Source organism: Anarhichas minor, unplaced genomic scaffold (assembly GCF_050575085.1).
Source record: "Anarhichas minor isolate MPS153535 unplaced genomic scaffold, ASM5057508v1 ptg000073l, whole genome shotgun sequence".
NCBI lineage: Eukaryota > Metazoa > Chordata > Actinopteri > Perciformes > Anarhichadidae > Anarhichas > Anarhichas minor.
This window is the reverse complement of record NW_027466519.1, coordinates 8,475,019-8,495,000: the sequence shown is the minus strand read 5'-3', so window position 1 is coordinate 8,495,000 and position 19,982 is coordinate 8,475,019. Positions and strand designations below refer to the sequence as shown.

General features: G+C 41.0%; 1 protein-coding gene across 1 annotated transcript in view; it reads left to right on the top strand.

Annotated features, from left to right (window-relative positions):
* The first annotated feature begins 12,793 nt into the window (after nucleotides 1-12,793).
* slc27a6 (solute carrier family 27 member 6) overlaps nucleotides 12,794-19,982 on the top strand; it is a 29,048-nt gene continuing 21,859 nt past the window's right edge. The window contains exons 1-2 of the mRNA XM_076079896.1: nucleotides 12,794-13,334; nucleotides 19,189-19,398. Of these exons, the coding sequence (XP_075936011.1) occupies nucleotides 12,848-13,334; nucleotides 19,189-19,398 (697 nt within the window). The 5' untranslated portion in view covers nucleotides 12,794-12,847. The remainder of the gene's footprint in view (nucleotides 13,335-19,188; nucleotides 19,399-19,982) is intronic.

Here is a 19,982-nt window from a genome sequence, read left to right as displayed (position 1 = left end):
GGCCCAGCCAGAGCCCTGACCTAAACCCAATTGAGCATCTCTGGAGAGACCTGAAAATGGCTGTCCACCAACGTTCACCATCCAACCTGACGGAACTGGAGAGGATTTGCAAGGAAGAATGGCAGAGGATCCCCAAATCCAGGTGTGAAAAACTTGTTGCATCATTCCCAAGAAGACTCATGGCTGTACTAGCTCAAAAGGGTGCTTCTACTCAATACTGAGCAAAGGGTCTGAATACTTATGAGCATGTGATATTTCAGTTTTCCTTTTTTAATAAATTTGCAAAAATGTCTACATTTCTGTTTTTTTCTGTCAAGATGGGGTGCTGAGTGTACATTAATGAGAAATAAAATTAACTTTTTTGATTTTAGCAAATGGCTGCAATGAAACAAAGAGTGAAACATTTAAAGGGGTCTGAATACTTTCCGTACCCATGATGACGCCATGTTTCTGTCACGCCTTCATTTTGGGGAATAAAAGCGTTTTTTTACTTTTGTATTTAACGACATCTGCTCAACTGCTCAATAGGAGTGTGAATCTCCAGAAGCCCCACAATACGTCTGCAAATCATGCAGTGTGTCAACATCTGTTTTATGGTAAAGGTTTTCGCTCGGTTCATCTCACTTCAGTCTTTTCTATTGCAGCAAAATGAGTTTGTCAGTCAAGCAGACAGACTGCTGTCATACATGCAGCACGATGCACCAGACACACTGAACTGATTATATTAGGTCCTGTGTACAGATTGTAAAGCCCTCTGAGGCTAATTTGTGATTTTGGGCTATACAAAATAAACTGAATTGAATATTAGTCTCTACATAGTCCAATCCCACTGACTCTACCAGAGACAAGTCAGCTCCATCTAGTGGACTGAAAATGCAATAGTTATCAAAAGGCTGAATTTGTATTTGAAATATGAATAGTTTATATAATAAAAGTGCAATACTTGCCGTCCATGTGTCGGTACAATATTAACACTCAAAATATCACCATCCTATGCTGTATCTCAATGCATCAGAGTTAAATAAAGAACTGTCTGAATTAAATATAGTATAAAACTTTCCTGAGGTATAAATTACTATGAGATCAAGTAATAAGTAAACAAACATTGTGAAACTGTCAGCACTGGCCCCAAGTCACACAAAACCAGGGAAGATGTTCATGAAGAATTCCATTTTGAGAATATGGAATATAACATTATTTCAACCCCTAAAATAGAATAAATAACATTTTGGCCAGTGTATATGTGGCCAAATGTCATACTGTAATAAAACAAAACTCAGCTGCTTCTAAAGGGGGGAAGGAACATTTATCCATCCCCAGCACCTAAATGAACATCATGCTGTATTGAAGAAGACTTGAAACTAGAGATTGAGACCATAAACTCATGTTGAGCGAGAGGAAAAGGCAGACCTGGTTCTATGAGGGTGCAAAAGCATGCATTGCACCCTCAGTTTAATATTTTCAATTGAAATTTGAATAATAAATGGCAAGCTTTAGCTGGTAGGCGCATGCTTTAACCACATTAAAAGGCCATTTTATGCGCCAGTTTTGGTTGGAGGAGGGGAAAGGGGAAGTAATAGAGTCACTAATTACCTTCGGTTATGTAGTGACTGTTTTGAATGTTATGGTAGTCAGACCAATAGAGGGCTCTCGTGCTATTTGCCTAGTGGGAGGCTAGAGTAGCCTGCATAGTGTTGCCACCCAGCCAGGAGAGGCAGCACTGTTACCAGGATGCTCATGTTGTAACGTTGAGTAGTGTTACCTGAAGATCAAGTATCTGCATCTAATAATTGATATCCGAAGATATCACACGTTTGATACAAAGTGATAAGTAAAATGCAATTATTACTTTTTCAAGAAGTAATAAGTAAAAGGTAACTTGTATCAGGGTCACAATGAGCGACACATTACAGGGTGCAGCTTTAAAATATTAAAATATGAAGGCTAATTCACAACAGATATGTAATTAATGTAGCAATAATGGCGACATTCGGTTTCATAAAATATGTTGAAGTTGTATTCGGTCCTCATCATCCTCACTTCCTTAGTATCATAGCTCAGGTAAAGTAGCACGGTCACAAACGGTGCTAGCTAGCTAACTAACCTAGTTTAGTACAGGAGATCAGACCAACACAATTACTTGCAGTGTTATGAAGATGTCCTCGTAGAGACCTCAATGTCCGGTTATGACTGGCACAACAGCGGAGGAATGCACCGACAGTGACAAACGTTAATCAAAAGTTGGGGAGTTTGGTCTCTATAGCGACGTCTGCTGTGTCTCACGCGGACTCTCGTCACGTTCTGGTTCTGATGTTTACCGTTAGCTACCGCCGTGGGGCACGCGGAGAGTCTTCACATCAAAGCAGTGAGCCGCTCTGTTTTGGTGACAGCATACATGGGAACATTAACGTTACAGCGGGCCCAACTCTTAGCTAACGAGCCACACCTTTCCGCTATTTCTTTCTTCTTTAAGTCCCACACACTTACCTTCAGTCGCCGTCCTGAGTTCACACTGCCGCCCGGCTGAATGGTAAATAATTATATTAACTGACAAGTTCCCCTCCTCGCTTTGTACCGTTATGAAGTCGCTCTGAACTTCCGCTTTGAGCTAAAAAGGTGTTGTTCGACAGAGCCATAACGACTTTTTGCCCTTATTTTATCCTGATAGGTAGACTTTCTCTTTTGGCGCCGTACACATTCCCTCTGGATATCTTCGTATAAGAGCTCTTAACAGTTAGTTCTCTTAAAACACACGGTATTTTATTCCTTAAGTATTTGAATGGTGGAGGAGTTGTGGACAAACCACAGACTGTAAATAGAGACGTACAGGGTCTAAAGGGATGGCTTGCCTGTGAGGCGAGATTTAGGGCACTGACACACAAATACACCGCCGTCTGCTGTCCAATCTCACCATTAGCTATGTCCCAATTCAGCGGCTGCATCCTTCGGAGGCTGCATTTGTAGACCGGTTGCGTCACAGCGGCTGCGACTAGGCTGTTCTATTTGGAAGACTCCTTCAAATGCAGCCTTCTGCTCCCAGATTCGGGAGTTTATAACGTCACATGTTTGTTAATAGTAGTAGTAGCTGACAAGCTAGTGTAACCAAGCGTCTTGGGTTCGTGTATTGCACTTATCATACCGCAGTGGCGGACCGTGCATTTTATACCTGGGCCTTCACTGCTGTCCTGCAGCTGAAATACCATCTTATAACCACATTATGGCACCACAGCTATTACTCATTTTTAATGCTGTAACTATGTACGTCTTCGTATTAAACCACCACGAGTCGTTTGAATAATGCTAGAGCATTTACAAAATGCAAAAGCCTAAATTCAGGATAATATAATGATCTCAGCTGGTCTGGCTGTGGGATCCACTGTCATGTCTTAATGACAAGCCGCAAGCCAAAGAGATTATTATAGGATTTTACTTTCTCAAATTGAGCGTTGAACGTACTGCTCTGCAATGTCTTTCCTCGTCTCAGCACCCTCTCCCCTCAGCTCCTGGCTCTCTGTAACAAAACATGAACAGAATCAGCAAAATACTCAAATTCAGTGCATTCGTGTAGTTAATCTCAACGTTTGAAACGTTACCGGACTTAAAGTGATATTTCAGGTTCACAACCTGTCTACCTGAGCTCACGTTGGTCCGTTTATGTACATGATATAAAGTATAAATCATCTGTAAAATCATCACAAACTCAGGAAGATATTATTCAACCTCTGAGGTTTGAAAGTGAAGTTATTAAAAGTTCCTTTACAAGGCTTACTACGGTCGGATGCAGGCAGCCGAGCTGCCGGTAATAGCGCACCGGCACGCAATGCATCTTGGGATTTGCTGGGCCGCGAAGCATACATCAGATGTGTCCTCCAAATCTCCGACGAGAAAGCTGCATATATATATATATATATATATATATATATATATATATATATATATATATATATATATATGAAGTCCTCTGTAGGGTAGGCCGTCTCATTTCGGAGACCGCACCTAGCCTTTGCGGTCCTCAAAGGACACGGCCCACGTAGATCGCGAAGGATGCAGCCCCTGAATTGAGACACAGCTACAGCTATTGTTTTCTCCTTTGGCCAGAGGCGGGAGTTGCGCCTTTGCTACGGCAACCCTCAAGGGACATATCAACAGTCAACACCAGAACGACAAACATGAGACAGTCTGTTACACTAGCTAATCTTACCGGCAGCTCGTCTGCCTACATCCTACCGCAGTTAGCCTTGGAAAGCAACTTTAATGCTTTCACTTTCAAACCTCAGAGGTTGACTAATATCTTACTGAGATTGTGACGATTTTACAGATGATTTATACTTCATATTATGTCCATAAACGGACCAAAAATCTTTTTTTTTTCAAAATAACACTTGTTGTACAACAAAGAGGAGCCCATTCATGTGTGAAGTGATTTTGGTTACATTACATTGCATGACAGTGAAGCTATTGAATATTGTTGTAGTAGGTATTTTCCGCATTGCACTTTGTAGACGGTCCCTGCGCACTTGTCTTGCAGCTGGCCGCTCATTGAGACCAATGCCGATTGTCCAGCTCGGAGGAGTCCGTAAGACGGCCCGTTTTAATTAAATTAAGGTTGTAGGTTGTTGTCTACCTCACTACGGTTACAGGGAGGTATCGTTTGTATTTTAGCAACGTTTCGTTAACGATTTATTGAACCGGGAAGTCCGAATCTGTCAATATCTTTCTAACTTTACCTAAGTGTAGAGGTTGTAACCCAGAAATATTACTTTAAGTCCGGTAACGTTACAAACGTTGAGATTAATTACACGGATAAACTGAATTTGAGTATTTTGCTCCTTTTGTTTTGCGGTGTGAAATAAAACTAACTCATTAGTTATAGTCATTAGCCATTAGCTATAACAAAACAAAATGTTTTGTTACAGGAGCTGAGGGGGGAGAACGATGGCCTCTTCACCGGGGACAAACATTCAGCAACCGTATCTTGGAATTTAGACATTAGTCCTTTTGTAATATCTCCATTTGACCATCCTGTACTTAAGGTTACAGTTACATTAGCTCTCATCATATATTACAGTAAAATTAGCTCTTATCCTAAATAACGTTTTTACTAATACGACAACCAGTAGAGAGGACAATACCCTTCTGATTTGTTATTGTTGCTGTCACAGAGATGACAGTTGTGACTTTCAACTTTTTCTTTTATTTATTTAAACCCACAATAAGACATGTAAATGATTTCTGTGTGAATTTGTGTATATTCTGCTGTGTAAAATTTGTCAATCTTCTAAGTTTGCATCCTTGTGTTAACATTATTGATAACGGTTTCTCTTTTCATCTCTTTTATATATATATATATATTAGTGCTGGGCAAGTTAACGCGTTATTATCGAGTTAGCGCATTCATTAATTAACGCAGGTGGTCAGCAAGTGGTGAACAGCTGTTTGTGTGGCTTCTTTTCGGTCTCTTCCTGTTTCCTTCACCTACATTCCCCTGGGTCCTAAGTCCCTCCACATACATCTTCTTATCACCCTCTATGTAACAACGCAAAAAACAAATGATTCATTTAAATTGTTTTTTTTGAGTTTTTAAAGTGTTTTTGTTTGGAATATGTATAATACGCATATCATTTAGTTATCGCTACTGAGAATTTAACAAACATTTAAAAAAAAGCACCGGCTGAATATCTATTATCAGAATCATTATAACTGTATTTGAACTGCTACTGTGTAAAGGGAATACTGCTGTTAAAAAACACCTTATTTGTTTAAAGTGTTTGCAAACCAAATGTTATTGCACTTTTGTTCATATAGCAGTACTTTTAAAATAAAAGTGCGCAAAATACTACTTTTGAATTCATTATTGAATTTTGCGCATAACAAAAAAAATCATGCGATTAAAAATTTGAATCGTTGCCCAGCACTAATATACGTATATATGTACAGACTTGATCAGATCAGACCTATCAGTAATGACACAGTCTCCTAACCTTTACCTGATACCTCCATAATGATAAAACTGTAGCTAGGAAGCCTCTGTCTCCCTGTCAGTCATTGTGTTCCTAGCCTCCTCTACATAAACTGGGTCAGGACAGTCTGTGGGTCAAGCCCATGTGGATGCTTTTATTTTGTGTGTCACGTGGTTCGTGTAGATCCTAAAAGTTCCCAACAATCCCGCGCTGTCAGTGTTTGAGTGGTTTTAAGCGGGACCGACAGCATTGAAAATATTTGCAGCAAAATAACGTTATTAGATTATTATATTGTTATTATCTGTTCATATAAATATATATATATATATATATACGTATATATATCACTTACTGCTGCAGAAGCACATTTGACATCCAGGCTTGACCTCTGCAACAGTATCCTCTACGGCAGCACAAGCAAAGAACCTTAAAGGTACTATATACGAGATTGGGAGCATTTACTTTGCCTCTCATTAGCTCTCAACATGCACACAGTTGAGCTGTTGGCTTGCAGCTGGCGGCGCTAACAACACTAGCAGCGCCAAATACAGTAAAAGTGCTGACGAGCCAAGCAGTGTTAACCTGAGGAAAAACGAGCGTGGACGCTATGGTTCCATGACAAAGCCGCAGCTCAGGCCGGTGTATCAGCTGTGGCCGCCAAATGAACACAGTGCAGAGCGGTGGCCGTGAGCTAACCACTGGGGCACACTCACGTTTGAGCGTGCACTAAAATCATGCACGACCGGCCCGGCTATGTCAACAAACTATGTAGTGACACAACTAAAAACAGTTTAGCCTCTAACCACAAGTGCAAATAAAGTAAAGTGCAAAGGAATGTATAGAGTATACACAGAATGAACAGCTATATTTAGAATCAATACAGAATGTAGAATAAAAACGAAGATATGAATATGCTATGATAAATAAAGTGAGGACGATATAAAACATGCAGCAATTACAGTAGACACTGCAGATAAGAGTACAAGTTTAAAAAAAGCTGTCACAGGGGCATTGGCACCAGCTCACTTTTGGGACTAGGGTGGAATCAGACCTGGTCTTTTTCCCCAAAAAATCTGAATGTAATTATTCAGTTTCACAGAAGGTAGAGCTATAGCACAACATCTTGGACACTTTTACGTTGATGGCAACTATTCATCTTTACAAAGCATTAATATTCACAGTGGCAAACTTTACCACCACAGACACGTGAAACATGCATCTAACTAAACGTTGAAGTCAACATGCTTTTGAGGCCAGCGAGCAGCAACACAGGATTCTTAGAGGACTGTGGCTGTGCTTTCTGTCCGAGCACACTTTGCATGTCCTTTCAGAGTTCATGGATGTTCCCATGTTAGTTTCATCCTGTTTGTTTTGTCTCCCTCGCCCGCACTTGTCTTATACACTTAGAAAAGAGGGGAAAGAAGAAAACAAAGTAAAGAGGAGAAGAATACAGAGCGGAGGGTAAGGAAGTTTTTTTGCTTAGGTCATTATGAAACATACAGATATGATAAGATGTATTGATCGCAAAGACGGAACTCACATGTTACAACAGCACAGGGGCAGGCTGAGAGGTGGCAAAACAGATAAATCATTTTTCAAATGATTTTCAAACAACCAAAATACTTCAAAATGTTACAATATTGAATCTGTATATTAATGAGTGGCAATACACAACTGTAGTCTGATCTTTAGACCTTGTCCTCTGGTTAGAAGCCTCTGGGCCCATCAGGTCAGTAATCCATACTCGGAGTGATGCCAAGTTCAGACCTTATCAGCCAAAAGTTGAAAATGGGATTCAATAAAACCATTGCTCATATTTTCTTGTGTGGTGTGTCATAGCAGAAGACAACTGACGCAACATCTGGGACGCCCACACAACTGTAACAGGTCGTTTCTTCATGCTGAACCATCAGGGCACAGTGTGCTGGTTGCTAAAGCTGACATTAGCATGCTGATTATATTGATGTTGTACGTTGGGTTAACTCACAATACACATTAGAATCTGCTTTTCTGTGAGTTCAGAACCTACGACTTTTATTTTAACACCATACAGATCCAACACAAAGTGGCTGCTCACACTGAACCCCCGGACAGGTACGTCGGGTGGCAATTCCAATGAAGTTTAATAAAACAACATGGCTGAACGATGTTGACAAAAAGAAACAAAGACAGCATTACTTTGTGCAATTCTGCAGTGAGTAGAAATTGAAAGAAGAAAATAAGTAAATAAGTAAAAATGTAGCCGTGGCTGTCTGGAAAATGTAGAGCATGCATCACTAAGTGGTGGAGTGGAGGTTCTATCCAGAGAATAAATAATCTTCAGAGAATTTTGCTTTTTTTCTGACGGTCGACAGTCACTCAGTTGAACCAGTCAAATCGATTGTTTAATGGGCTTAGTTCACCAACGAGCACCTACACGTATGCCGTGCATGTAAATGGAAATAACCTTATTCAAAAGAGGAAGCAAGTGTGTGTTTTTCCACACAACGATACTCAGGTCCAAGACAACAAATGTTTAACTGCAGGGCACAAAGGAGGTCTGCACACTGTTTGGTTCCAATTGAATAGTTTTTTTTTTCCCGCTTTTTAAGGTAAAGCTTTAATGTGTAAGATACAAATGTTGCCTTAAAAAGAGAATTAAACTCTATTCAAGCCCAGATTCAAACTAATGGCAGTGCAGTCAGGTTCATTTCTCTCACAAGGAAAGGAAGTCGAAAAAAAAGATTTAAAAAAAAAAAAGATGAAATAACTAAATGAAAAAATAAATGAAGAGAAAAGCATCTGCTCAAAGCGTTGTTTGCCTTTTCCTCTGAAAGACGAACTGCAAGTGCCTTACAAGTGTCTTGTGTCTGTATGTGAAAAGTCTTCCACTTTGAAAGTTGACAATATTGTTGAAATTACATGGGGGGCGACTGTGGCTTAGTGTCATTATTAGAGCAGGGTCGTCCTTCAATCAAAGGATCGGCGGTTCGATCCCCAGCTCTGCTGGTCGCATGTCGATGTGTCTTTGGGCAAGACACTTAACCCCAAAATTGCTCCCGTAGCTGTGCCTACGGTGTGTGAATGTTAGTTAGTCCTGATGGTGGGCATGGTAGCCCCCGTCATCAGTGTATGAATGGGTGTGAATGGTTGAATAATGACAAGTAGTGTGAAAGCGCTTTGAGTGGTCGGAAAGACTAGAAAAGCGCTCTACAAGTACAGTCCATTTGCCATTTACCATTATATGTTGACTTCATTTGTAGGGTGATGCTATCGGACACAATTAAGACATCATGAGGTTTGAACATTTGCCGGGAGGAAAGAACTTTAAGTCTTCAGTATACATACTGTACTGTATTCTACAGAGAAGGAAAAGTGAACAGACCAGTGAACCAGTTCTCTTTGTATGGCTGCTTTTCTTTGTGTTTCAGAGGGACAAACCTCAGGGCTCAGCAGTTCAGCCAGTAGCTGTCAGTGCAGGTTCTAGTACTTGTTCATAGATGTAAACTAAATATGAAAATAATATAGATCATTTGACACGATCACAGCGAAAGTGTAGAAGGTGAGGGATACGGATGATTCTGAACTCCATAAAATGAGCCAGACATTTATATCGGTGACATGGATGACTTGGTATAGTGCAGACATTCATTTGCACTGCTCTCCCAGTGGGCCTGACATTTTTGAAATGTTTCCAACGTGAATGTAGGAAACATTCTCTCGTCGTTGTCGACGAGGCCCTTTGGTGAATATAAGGAAGTAGAGCCTTTGTGGGATGTTTGGAATGTTAACGTTGACATAGAATCATGAAGGACTGCTCAATACAAAAGAGTTATGAAAAATGTATTGTGAACCTTAGTTCCTTTGACACTTCTGGTTTGTGACTGTGTGAGTCAACTTGTGCACACTTGACAGTTGCTTGCCAGCAACTTGAATGTATTCTAGAGACTTGCTGAAATGACTCTTGCTTGTATTTTACCCTGCTAGTGGCAGGAGCTCACTCAGAGGATCACTCCACCAGTCTTTGGACAAAAACGACAAAATATCTCAACCAATGGCCAGACAGACAGGAATTTTCTGGATTCTCTGAGGATGTTTCCAAATGATATCGGTGTCCCCGTCCTGTCCTCTAGTACTGCTGTCAGGTCAGAAACTTTACGTTGGGGTGAGTCACTGCCCATCTTTCGGCGCAGGCTGAAACCTCTTCAAAAAGGCCTACCCTGAGCCTTCCACTTAGCATTTACTTAGCATCTATTGTATTCATACTAGCTTATTGCACTTATTGTTTTCTTATTAGTTTGTGGCACTTATTGCATTCGTTTGTTTCTACACTTTACGTTGGCTCTGGTTTATGCTCTTAGATGCTTGTTTGAAGAGGGGAGATGCACTTATGACTTCTGGTGACTAGTAGTTCTCTCGAAAACCGATGTTGAATACACTTATTGTAAGTCGCTTTGGATAAAGGCGTCTGCTAAATGACTGTAATGTAATGTAATGTAATGGGGTGGTTCTAATGTAATAATAGTAATAATCTACTTTATTTATGAAATACTTCTCTTTACAAGGTTCCAAAGTGATTTATAGAAAAAAACAGCAGATGAACAACACAACCAACAGTCAAATAAAAATGAAAACAACATAGGGATTATGAAAACATAAAAATACAGGAGGATAAAATGAAGATACAAAAATATGTATAGAATAACAAGTGAGGGATGGCAAAATCCAGCAATGAAATATTCATTAATGCTTTTCTATAAAAGAAAGATGTAAGAGGGGATTTAAAAACGCAAACGATTGGCTGAATATTTTAGATTATGTTTTATATATTACATTATATGTTATTTCAGAGAAACACTATTGTTAACATCTACAACAAGTTAGAGCTTTATCCTCTGCCTCTTGAGTGCTTCATTTGATCAAAGAAACTTTTTTCTGTTGCTACTTTGCCTTGTGCTCAAGAAGACTGGAAGTTTCAGCTGAGAAACATCTCAGTGACAGTACAGTAGCTTCCCCTCGGACCCAGTGTGTACTGTCTCTGGTGGAGGTGGAGCACACAGACAGCATTAACCGCCACAATGCACTCCCTCTGTTAAACAGAGCCCCTCCACTGGTAAACAGAGGAGGGTCACTGTCACGTGATTTCACTTCCAGAGAAGCACCTGACAAGTTGCCCCAAGAAATCAGTCATACAGGAAGTGTGGCGAGTTTGCCCTTCAAAATAAAAAACACTCGCGCTACACAACTTCTATCGCAGGCTCAAAACAGAGTCATATTTTTTATGTTTGTGATACAGGACTGTGATTTTAGTCTACATTAATACAATTGACAGGACGCATTTCATTTTATAAGAAAATTTGCTTTTCAGAATCAGAATCAGAACCGTTTATTTGCCAAAGTATGTTACACATACAAGTAATTTGACATGGTGGATAACATCAAACAATCAACACAGTGCAAAATACAAGACATGATTTAAAAATAGAAACATATAGACATTTACAATAAAATATAAAAACATGGTAAATAAACAAACATAAGAGTAACAAGTATATTATTAAAGTGTTATTAAAGTGTCATTAACAGGGAAAGGAGTGCAAGGGTGTTTAAGAATCTAAAATGAAAGAAATAGAGGCAGGTTCCCAAAAATGTCAATGTTTTTTTTAATTAACTCGGTTACGTCACTGTCTCTTAACTTTTAGTTTCTTTTAACTTGTCTTGTTTTGTGTTTTCTGTCTGTAACTATGTGTGTCTTATGTTGCTGCCTGTCTTGGCCAGGTCTCCCTTGGAAAAGAGATTTTTAATCTCAATGGGACTCACCTGGTTAAATAAAGGTTTAAATAAAAAAATAAAAAAAATAAGAAATTGTCCTAGGGATGTAAGTGTCAGAGTCAGCGGGGGTCCTGGGCTTTGTTGATGAGCGCAACTGCAGAAGGGAAGGAATTGTTTTTGTGGTGTGAGGTTTTGGTCCTGATGGACCGCAGCTTCCTGACAGAGGGAAGGGACTCACAGAGTTTGTGTCCATGAGGTGTCGGCTACAATCTTTCTCTCCTGTCTCAGGGTCCAGGAGGTGAATAAGTCGTGGAGGGACGGCAGATTGCCCCTCTCTGAGCAGAGTGAATGATACGCTATCTGCTATTATCTATTATTATCATGGAGGATTAGATTTAAATTTATAATTATTATTTCTTGTTGGAAAGTTTTAAGGCTCAGTCAAAGATACAGATGTCCCGATCATTTTTTTCGTGTGATCAGTAACTAATGCTGAGTATCTGCTGATGCTGGCCACCCACTCACTCACCTGCCCCCCATTCCCCCGTCAGTCCTGCAGCATAGATATAGGCTACCAGACCACATCCATCCATTTGCCACATTGACTAGTTTGCATCCGTTAGCTTTCCAGCATTGTCTGTCTCTCTGCCTGAACCCTTGCCCCCCTGCCTGTTAAGTTTGTATTCTCAGACTGATCTCCTGGTTTTGAACCTTGCCTGTCTTTGGAATAAAAGCCTCAAACTCTGCTCTTACTTTCTGTGTTGTGTGTTTGAGTTTGATACCGTTTTGTGCCACCACCTTCACACTCATTCATGATTATAGTTTTCAGTTTATAATTCTGTATGTTAATGTTATTTTACTTCTTATTTGTAATCATTTCATAATCTACACTTTTTTTTCCAGCACTGGTGATATTTTGTTATTCTAATATTGTCTTCTTTTATTTTGAAGTCAGGATTTCTCATGCTCCGGTCACACGTCGCGTGGCTTAGCGCCTGTAAACTGGCCGCTTACATCACGCAGACAGTGTTTATCACCTGGACTGGACCAAGTAGCAGAGTATGAAGTGAGCGGCGCGTGTCCCCGGCTTTCTCCACCGTGTCCCCCCTCCCTTTCACTGTCTCACAGCCGCAGACATGACTCTGTCTATGGGATGGCTCTCGGCCCTGGTCGCGTGTTTTTTCTCCGCTCACGTCTTGCAGATGCTCTGCTTCCCGTACTTTTGGAGGGACCTGACCTTCCTGCTGAAGGTGGTGAGGTACGGTGTGAGGCTAGAGCTGTCCAAGCTGACTTCCAGCGTGCGCACCGTGCTGGACCGGTTCATCCAGCAGGCGCAGCGCATCCCCGACAAGCCGTTCGTCATCTATGACGGACGCGTCCACACGTACCGGGAGGTCGAGCTGCGCAGCAACAGACTCGCCAACCTTTTCCTCGAGAGCGTGAAGCTGAGGAAAGGAGACTGCGTCGCTTTGCTCATGAACAACGAGCCCGACTTCCTGTGCGCTTGGTTCGGGTTGGCGAAGGTCGGCTGCTCGGTCGCGTTCCTCAACACCAACATCAAGTCCAGGTCTCTGCTGCACTGCTTCAACTGCTGTGGAGCCAAAACTCTGATCGTTGGTTCAGGTAAAGCTGTGACCTTCACTTGTGATCACTGTGGGGTTCACCAGGGTCATCCCCATTCCTCCTGTCTGCTCCATCAGAGCACATCCATACTTTTACATTTCACTTCATTTAACTTCCCTCAAACTGTTATTCATATCTCTGTATCCATCAGGTTTGTTTAGACTCCTCAACTTCCCAGACTGCCTCTGTTATCCAGACACTGAGCTGCCGGTATTATGAGTATGTGGCTTTCACTTATGGCGGTTCTGACCAAGTTTTATCATTCAGTATTTATTTGAATTCTATTTTTTGGACATCTTGAGCCCTGCATGATAATTAGTTCATAATTTTTCTACAGTTCAATAGCTCTGCATTGCAAAATACATAACTTTCTTGGTTCCTATATGATATATATATATATATATATATATATATAATCAGCAGTGACAGTATTTTTCTGTAAAATATATATATAATACTCTATTACAAGTACTCGTCCTGTATTCACAGCAGTATTAACAACATCAAAAGTAAAAGTATGTAAATTATTATTATTGATGTATTAACATGCAAGCAGTAGTAGCTGGTCAGGGCGGAGCTAGTTTGTAACTGATTTATATTTATAACAAATTGATCAAAGATGTCAAAGTTTCTCCAAGCGGAGGAGCTTACTCTCACTGTCTGTGGGTTGTAGACTGTCTGACAGAGCAACACATTTCTAGATGTCCCCTTGGACTGAGAAACTGATTGACATTTTTCTGACATTTTAAGGACAAAGCTAATAATTGATTTTAAATTAAATTATTATTTTTGAATACTTTCTTTCCTTTTTTAATTCATGGGCTAAAGGCTCATTTATTGTCATTATGCAAGGACAAGGATGCACAATGAAATTCAGTTGTAACACATGAAACACATGACAAAGAAAACAAAACCAGTAGTACATTCCTGTCGTGTATTTTTTTAAATTTTTCATCTAAGGAACGTAAACAGCATCAACAAAAACAATCCTCTGGTCAGACAATATGGCCGACATCTTCACATTAAAAACTCAACATGTGGAAAACATTGTCCATCAACTCTGACTGTTTGAGCACCAAGCATCAAGATGTAGACACAGAGTCCTCCTCCTCTGGTTCACCAGAGTCCTGATGTCCGCCCATCAAGTGCAGCTTGATCCTGGCCCACGACGGATCCAGGTCTCTGTGAAGATGTGGGCTCCACAGTCACCGACCTCCCGCTGCTTTCATCCATCTTATTTTCCTGCTACCGGGCATCAGACAGCCAGGAGCATGCTGGGTAGTGGAGTAGCCTCAGGTCCTGGCTGGGTTAGCTTAGCTTCCATCACGGCTCTCCTCTCTCTCCTCTCTGGGGCAGTTTGGTGGCGTTTGGTCCAGCAGGTCTGGTTGGTTGGTTGGCCGTGGAGCGGTGATCGTCTCAAAGTCTGCTGCACTTAAACCCCACGTCTACTTTTCAGATGTTGATGAATGTGTTCTGTCATATGCCATTAGTGATAAACACAAATGAACAAAACAAACAAAGACAAAAATGTAGAGATATTCATGGGAGCTGTACATGTACATGCAGCAATCAGTGATCAGAGGCAGCTTGTCAGATAATTAAAGTAGCATAAAACTCCCTTACAAATGCACTTGTGTATTTGACCTGAATAAATGTACTTTGTTACTTTCATCCACTAGTTCATAGTCAACACTGTAACAGAAATGCCTGCATTAGCCCTGATCTCACTCTTGTGAACAAAAGATCCGAATCCAGGAGAATAAATATCCCCACTGCGGGACTAACAAGGGATTGATTATTTGTATTATTATATATGACAATCAGATCATAAATATAACAGCAAACAACCTCCATGTAAATGTGGAGTAATGTCTACCTGAGCAGAGAATGATGTGTGTGTGTGTTGTAATCCGAGTTTTTCCTCTCTTTGTTGACATGGCCGCAAGCCTTTAGTTAAATTTCTTAAACTCAATTCCATTTTATTTGTATCGCCCAATATCAGAGAAATTAAATTTGCCTCATAGGGCTTTACAATCCGTACAGCATACAACGAGTCGTCTTCCAGTCAGAAGTTTGCCGGTTTAATCCCTGGCTCCTCCAGCCCATGTCGCTGTGTCCTTGGGCAAGGCACTTAACCCCAAATTGCTCGATGGGCAGGTGGCATCTTGCATGGTAGCCCATCAGTGTATGAATGGGTGTGAATGGCATTTACACGTTCTGTTCCTGGATCAGATAGGGAAACATTCCCCAAAGAAAACCTTCTTTAGTGCACGTTCATGCATGTGAGCGTGCACCACTGGCTAGCTCTCACTGGCAAGCGTAGCGCCCACCCTCCAGGTTCCCTCTCAGGTAGCTGTTAGCTCTGTCAGCACCGTTAGCTACGAGCGCCGGCTCAGCTGTCGTCATGTTGAGAGCCACTGAGAGGCACAGAATGGCATTGGTATTTCCTTATATGCATATACTGTCATAAGGAATGCAAAAACATTGTTTTTCATTGGGACACAATGTTTTATTTTTTCGTTTTATTTAGTAATTTAAATCTTCTATAGACACAAACATGTCTCTGGAGAGTGAAGGAGCCCTCCAGAAACACAAAAAAAGATAACAATCATGTAACCCCACAGTATGTCAGATAGAGCTGCAACCAACCGTTACTTTCCTCAGTGATTAGTCTGTTGCTCATTTTTAATGATTAGCTGTTTACAATGTTAGAAAATAGCAAAACTTGAATCCTAATTTTCTAGAACCTAAATTGATACACGTAAATGATTAAACATGTAAATAAAATGTCAGACTCATATTGGAGAAGTGAGGACCTTGATAAACATCTAAAAATAGAGAAGAAATGCGTTTGTTGTGTGTTTTGATGACACAACAATAATAACTTTCGTTGAATCATATTCCGCTTCCACCCGTGTTTTACTGGAAGAATCCTGTTTCTACAGTTAATAGGAATCACCACGCTGCAGCCATGTGACAGATGATTGCTCAACCAAGCAAGCATGATATTGGTCAGGGACACTGTCCTCACCACAACCCCAGTGGAACAGGAGAGGGATTCATGGAAGAGCTGCAACAGTCAGACACTGAGAACAGTTGTGGGTCATACATCAGCAGACTTGCTATCAAAGCCGTACTTTTCTTTCTGACCACTGTCAATCCCTCTTAGAAAGTATCTCAGGGAATTCTCACAACAGAATTTAAGCTCACCAGATTGTCTGGGAAAGATATGTATTTGGTCCAAAACTAGACAACACGCTTGTGTGTCTGTTTGTAGTGTTGAGGAATCTGACAAAAAAAGAAAAATTCAAAAGTCTATGGTTCAGAATTATTAAGCAAAATCAGATTGTAGATGGTAAGAACTTGTGTTGTTGAGTACAATCCCATTCTAGAGCTCATGTTCAGGGGTTATTAAAGTAAATCAGATCAAGAGCAGTGCTCCCCAACCTTTTTTAAACCATGGCACCCCACATGCCCATCCACACAACGCCCATACTGTACACATGGCTCCCTTCATCTACAAATGTCCCCAGGGTCTGTTATAAGAATTTATTTTCACAAGCCAACAAAGCAAAGACCACTGAGTATATGAACTGACATATACAGGACACCCCCTCTAAACATAAAGATTTTAGTTTTTTCTAAATGACCAACACTCCAGTTTAAAATGTATTAAATATAACTTAATAAAAATAGAAATATATGCCATCAATATCTGTAAAATAAATAATTAAGGCAACTTTGCTTGAATTTAGTGTAGCAAGGATGACTACTCCCTAAAGTGAATCTAAAAAGTATGTAACAATCTAGTAGAAATAATGTTTTATCATGTTGAAAAAGTGCCTGACGACCCAGGGTGTGGAAAGAGGCTAGCATCTTCTGTTTCAAGATTTCGCAGTACATCTGCAAATTCGTGATGCCATCAATGAAGTGCAACACCTTCAGCACTCCTAGATCCCCACAAAACTTCACTGTGGGGACCGTGCACTCCTCACTGTACTCCTCCCTGTGCGACGCCATTCATTTTGGATGCTATCCGGTCCAAAAAGATTGACTTTGGATTGACATCGGACCAGAGAATGGATTCCCAAAGGTCTTCATCTCTCTCAGTATGGGCCTTGGCAAAGGCTAAACAAGCTTTCTGGTGCTCTGGCTTCAGCAGTTTTCGGCCTCCTGCGAGGAACCATGCATCTTTTGCCAGCTCTGAGAAACTTGCTTCTTCTGCACTTTTCTAAGCAGAACTCGCTCATCACGAGGTGAAAGCGTACGACGTCAACCTGGGGGTTTCCATCCTTTTTTTGAACTTCTGTATCACTTTTGCTTTTTGACTTAACAACAATGACTTGCTCATAACTCTCCGTCCCAAGTCTCCAGACAATTCTCTCCCATGTGGTTCCATTGTTGTAAGCATTAAGTCTGAGAGCGATTCAGTGAGTTAAGTGCCACTTTAATTCTCAACCGAGAACACCTGTTTGAGTGGGAAGGTTCCAAAGACTTATCTGGTGATCAATTGCACTTAACAAGCACCAAAAACACTTTTTATGAGGTGCTATATTGTTGTTGACCAAAAGGTATACTTCATTGCTAAAGCATCACCACTGGGTGATCATGCATTTCTTAGTCTCTAGCAAGAAAAAAAGAATTGATATCAGCAATGTGCCAGCAAAGCAGCTATTTTCTGTCGGGTACATATTCTTCCAGGACAAACAGAGCGGAAGAATTGTAACAAAATCAGCAGGGCTCCAAGAAAAAGGTCTGCACTCTTTTCTCTCATCATACAAGATTACAAGGTTATTCTATTGTCATTGTACAGCAGTGTTGCACTACGAAATGCAGATTGAAACTATATCATTTATGGAGGGCTGAGGATGAGTTAAGGAGTCACACAGCCAGAGGAAAGAAGCTGTTCTGAAGTCTGATGGTTCATCAGCTGATACTTCTGTATCTCTCTGCAGATAGCAGCAGGTGAACAGGTTGTGTTTCGGTGGGTTTAGTCGTTTAATATCCTTTGAGCTCTTCTCAGGCTCCTCTTCTCACCAATATCACTGATGCTCAGTAGACCAGTGATGTTCCTGGTGGTTTCTATCACCTGCTGTCCTGGAACATCACATGTTAGTTTGTTATGTCTCCAGTCAGGAAGCTTTCTATTGTTCCTTTGTAAAAGTTTAAAATAACTTGGCACTGGAATTTAGCCTTCTTAAGTTTCCTGAAGCTGCTCATAAACAGCTGTTTATGAGCTTTCTTCACCAGGATGGAGATGTGTGAGGACCATGTTGGGTTGTTGAGCAGCAGGTTATTCTCTGAGCTCCACTCTGACGGTTGTTGATTTCCTCTCTATATGAAGTCTCACTATTGTTATTAGCTATCAATTTTACTAATAGGTTTAAATGAGCATTCATTCATATGTTTTTGTCAGAATGTAGTGAAGTATGTGTCCAGTCCAACTTTATATAGCTCTGCCCAAAACAGTGTCTGTTAATGTCTATGTATCACTTTTGTACACTGTTGCTATGACTCATCCACACATTGAATGACAATCGATAAGTTTTCATATCTGATGGCATCATCATCATCTACTTTCAACGCGTAATAGGAGCCTATTTCCTCCACTGTAGCCTCAGCCCCTGCGGAGCCAAAGAGGCATCTCAAACAAATCTTCAGGTTCCCAGCTTTCAGATGATGTACACCACTTCTATGTTTTATAAAGTGTTGACATGCTATCTCCCCCTAAAGATCCGCTGCCCCCCCAAGACAAAAATGGGTCAATGCGGGTCTCTCAGAGTTCAATAAAAATTCAAACCATATTCAAAGTATCCTTGTTATGAAATATGGCTTTGCTGTCTCGATCTCCCAGGTTTAGTGGAATGTCTGGACGGCATCCTCAGCAGCCTGCTGGAGGACAACATTCAGGTGTGGGCCATGAAGAGCCAGAGCGAGCACCCGCAGGTGCACACTCTGTTGGATAAGATGGATGCTGCCTCCGACCAGCCTGTACCAGCGGTGTTACGTGCCACCACCTCCCTCAAATCCCCCACCCTCTACATCTTCACCTCTGGAACAACTGGTGAGTGTGTGTTGTTTCTACAGCTCACCAGAGACCAGTGAGGAGGAGTGACATTTGATATCATAGTGCTCCACAAATATGCTGTATGTAACAAACTTTGTTGGAGTGCTGCTGAACAACAGATTATAGACCTACCCTCCGACCGTTTGAGCACAGAGCCACCCTTCAGCTATGTGGGACTTGACTGGTTCCGTCTTTGTGCCGTTACCACAAGATGGCTAAAGGCAAAACATGGGCTATACTCTCTTTATACTTTTATTTCAGGCGACAACCTCCGGTTCTGAAAAGTGAAGCCAATGCAGAAGTGTCTTAAAACCTGCATTCTCTTTGCTGACCATCAGGGGGCGACTCCTCTGGTTGTATAGAAGTCTATGAGAAAATGACTCTACTTCTCTCTTGATTTATTACCTCAGTAAACATTGTAAACATGAGTTTATGGTCTCAATCTCTAGTTTCAAGTCTTCTTCAATACAGCATGATGTTCATTTAGTAAACTATGGTCCATTTAGAGTCAAACAGACCATAAAGCAGGGTATGCTTTAGGGCGGGCTTACTGTGATTGACAGGTCGCTGCCGCTACCAGA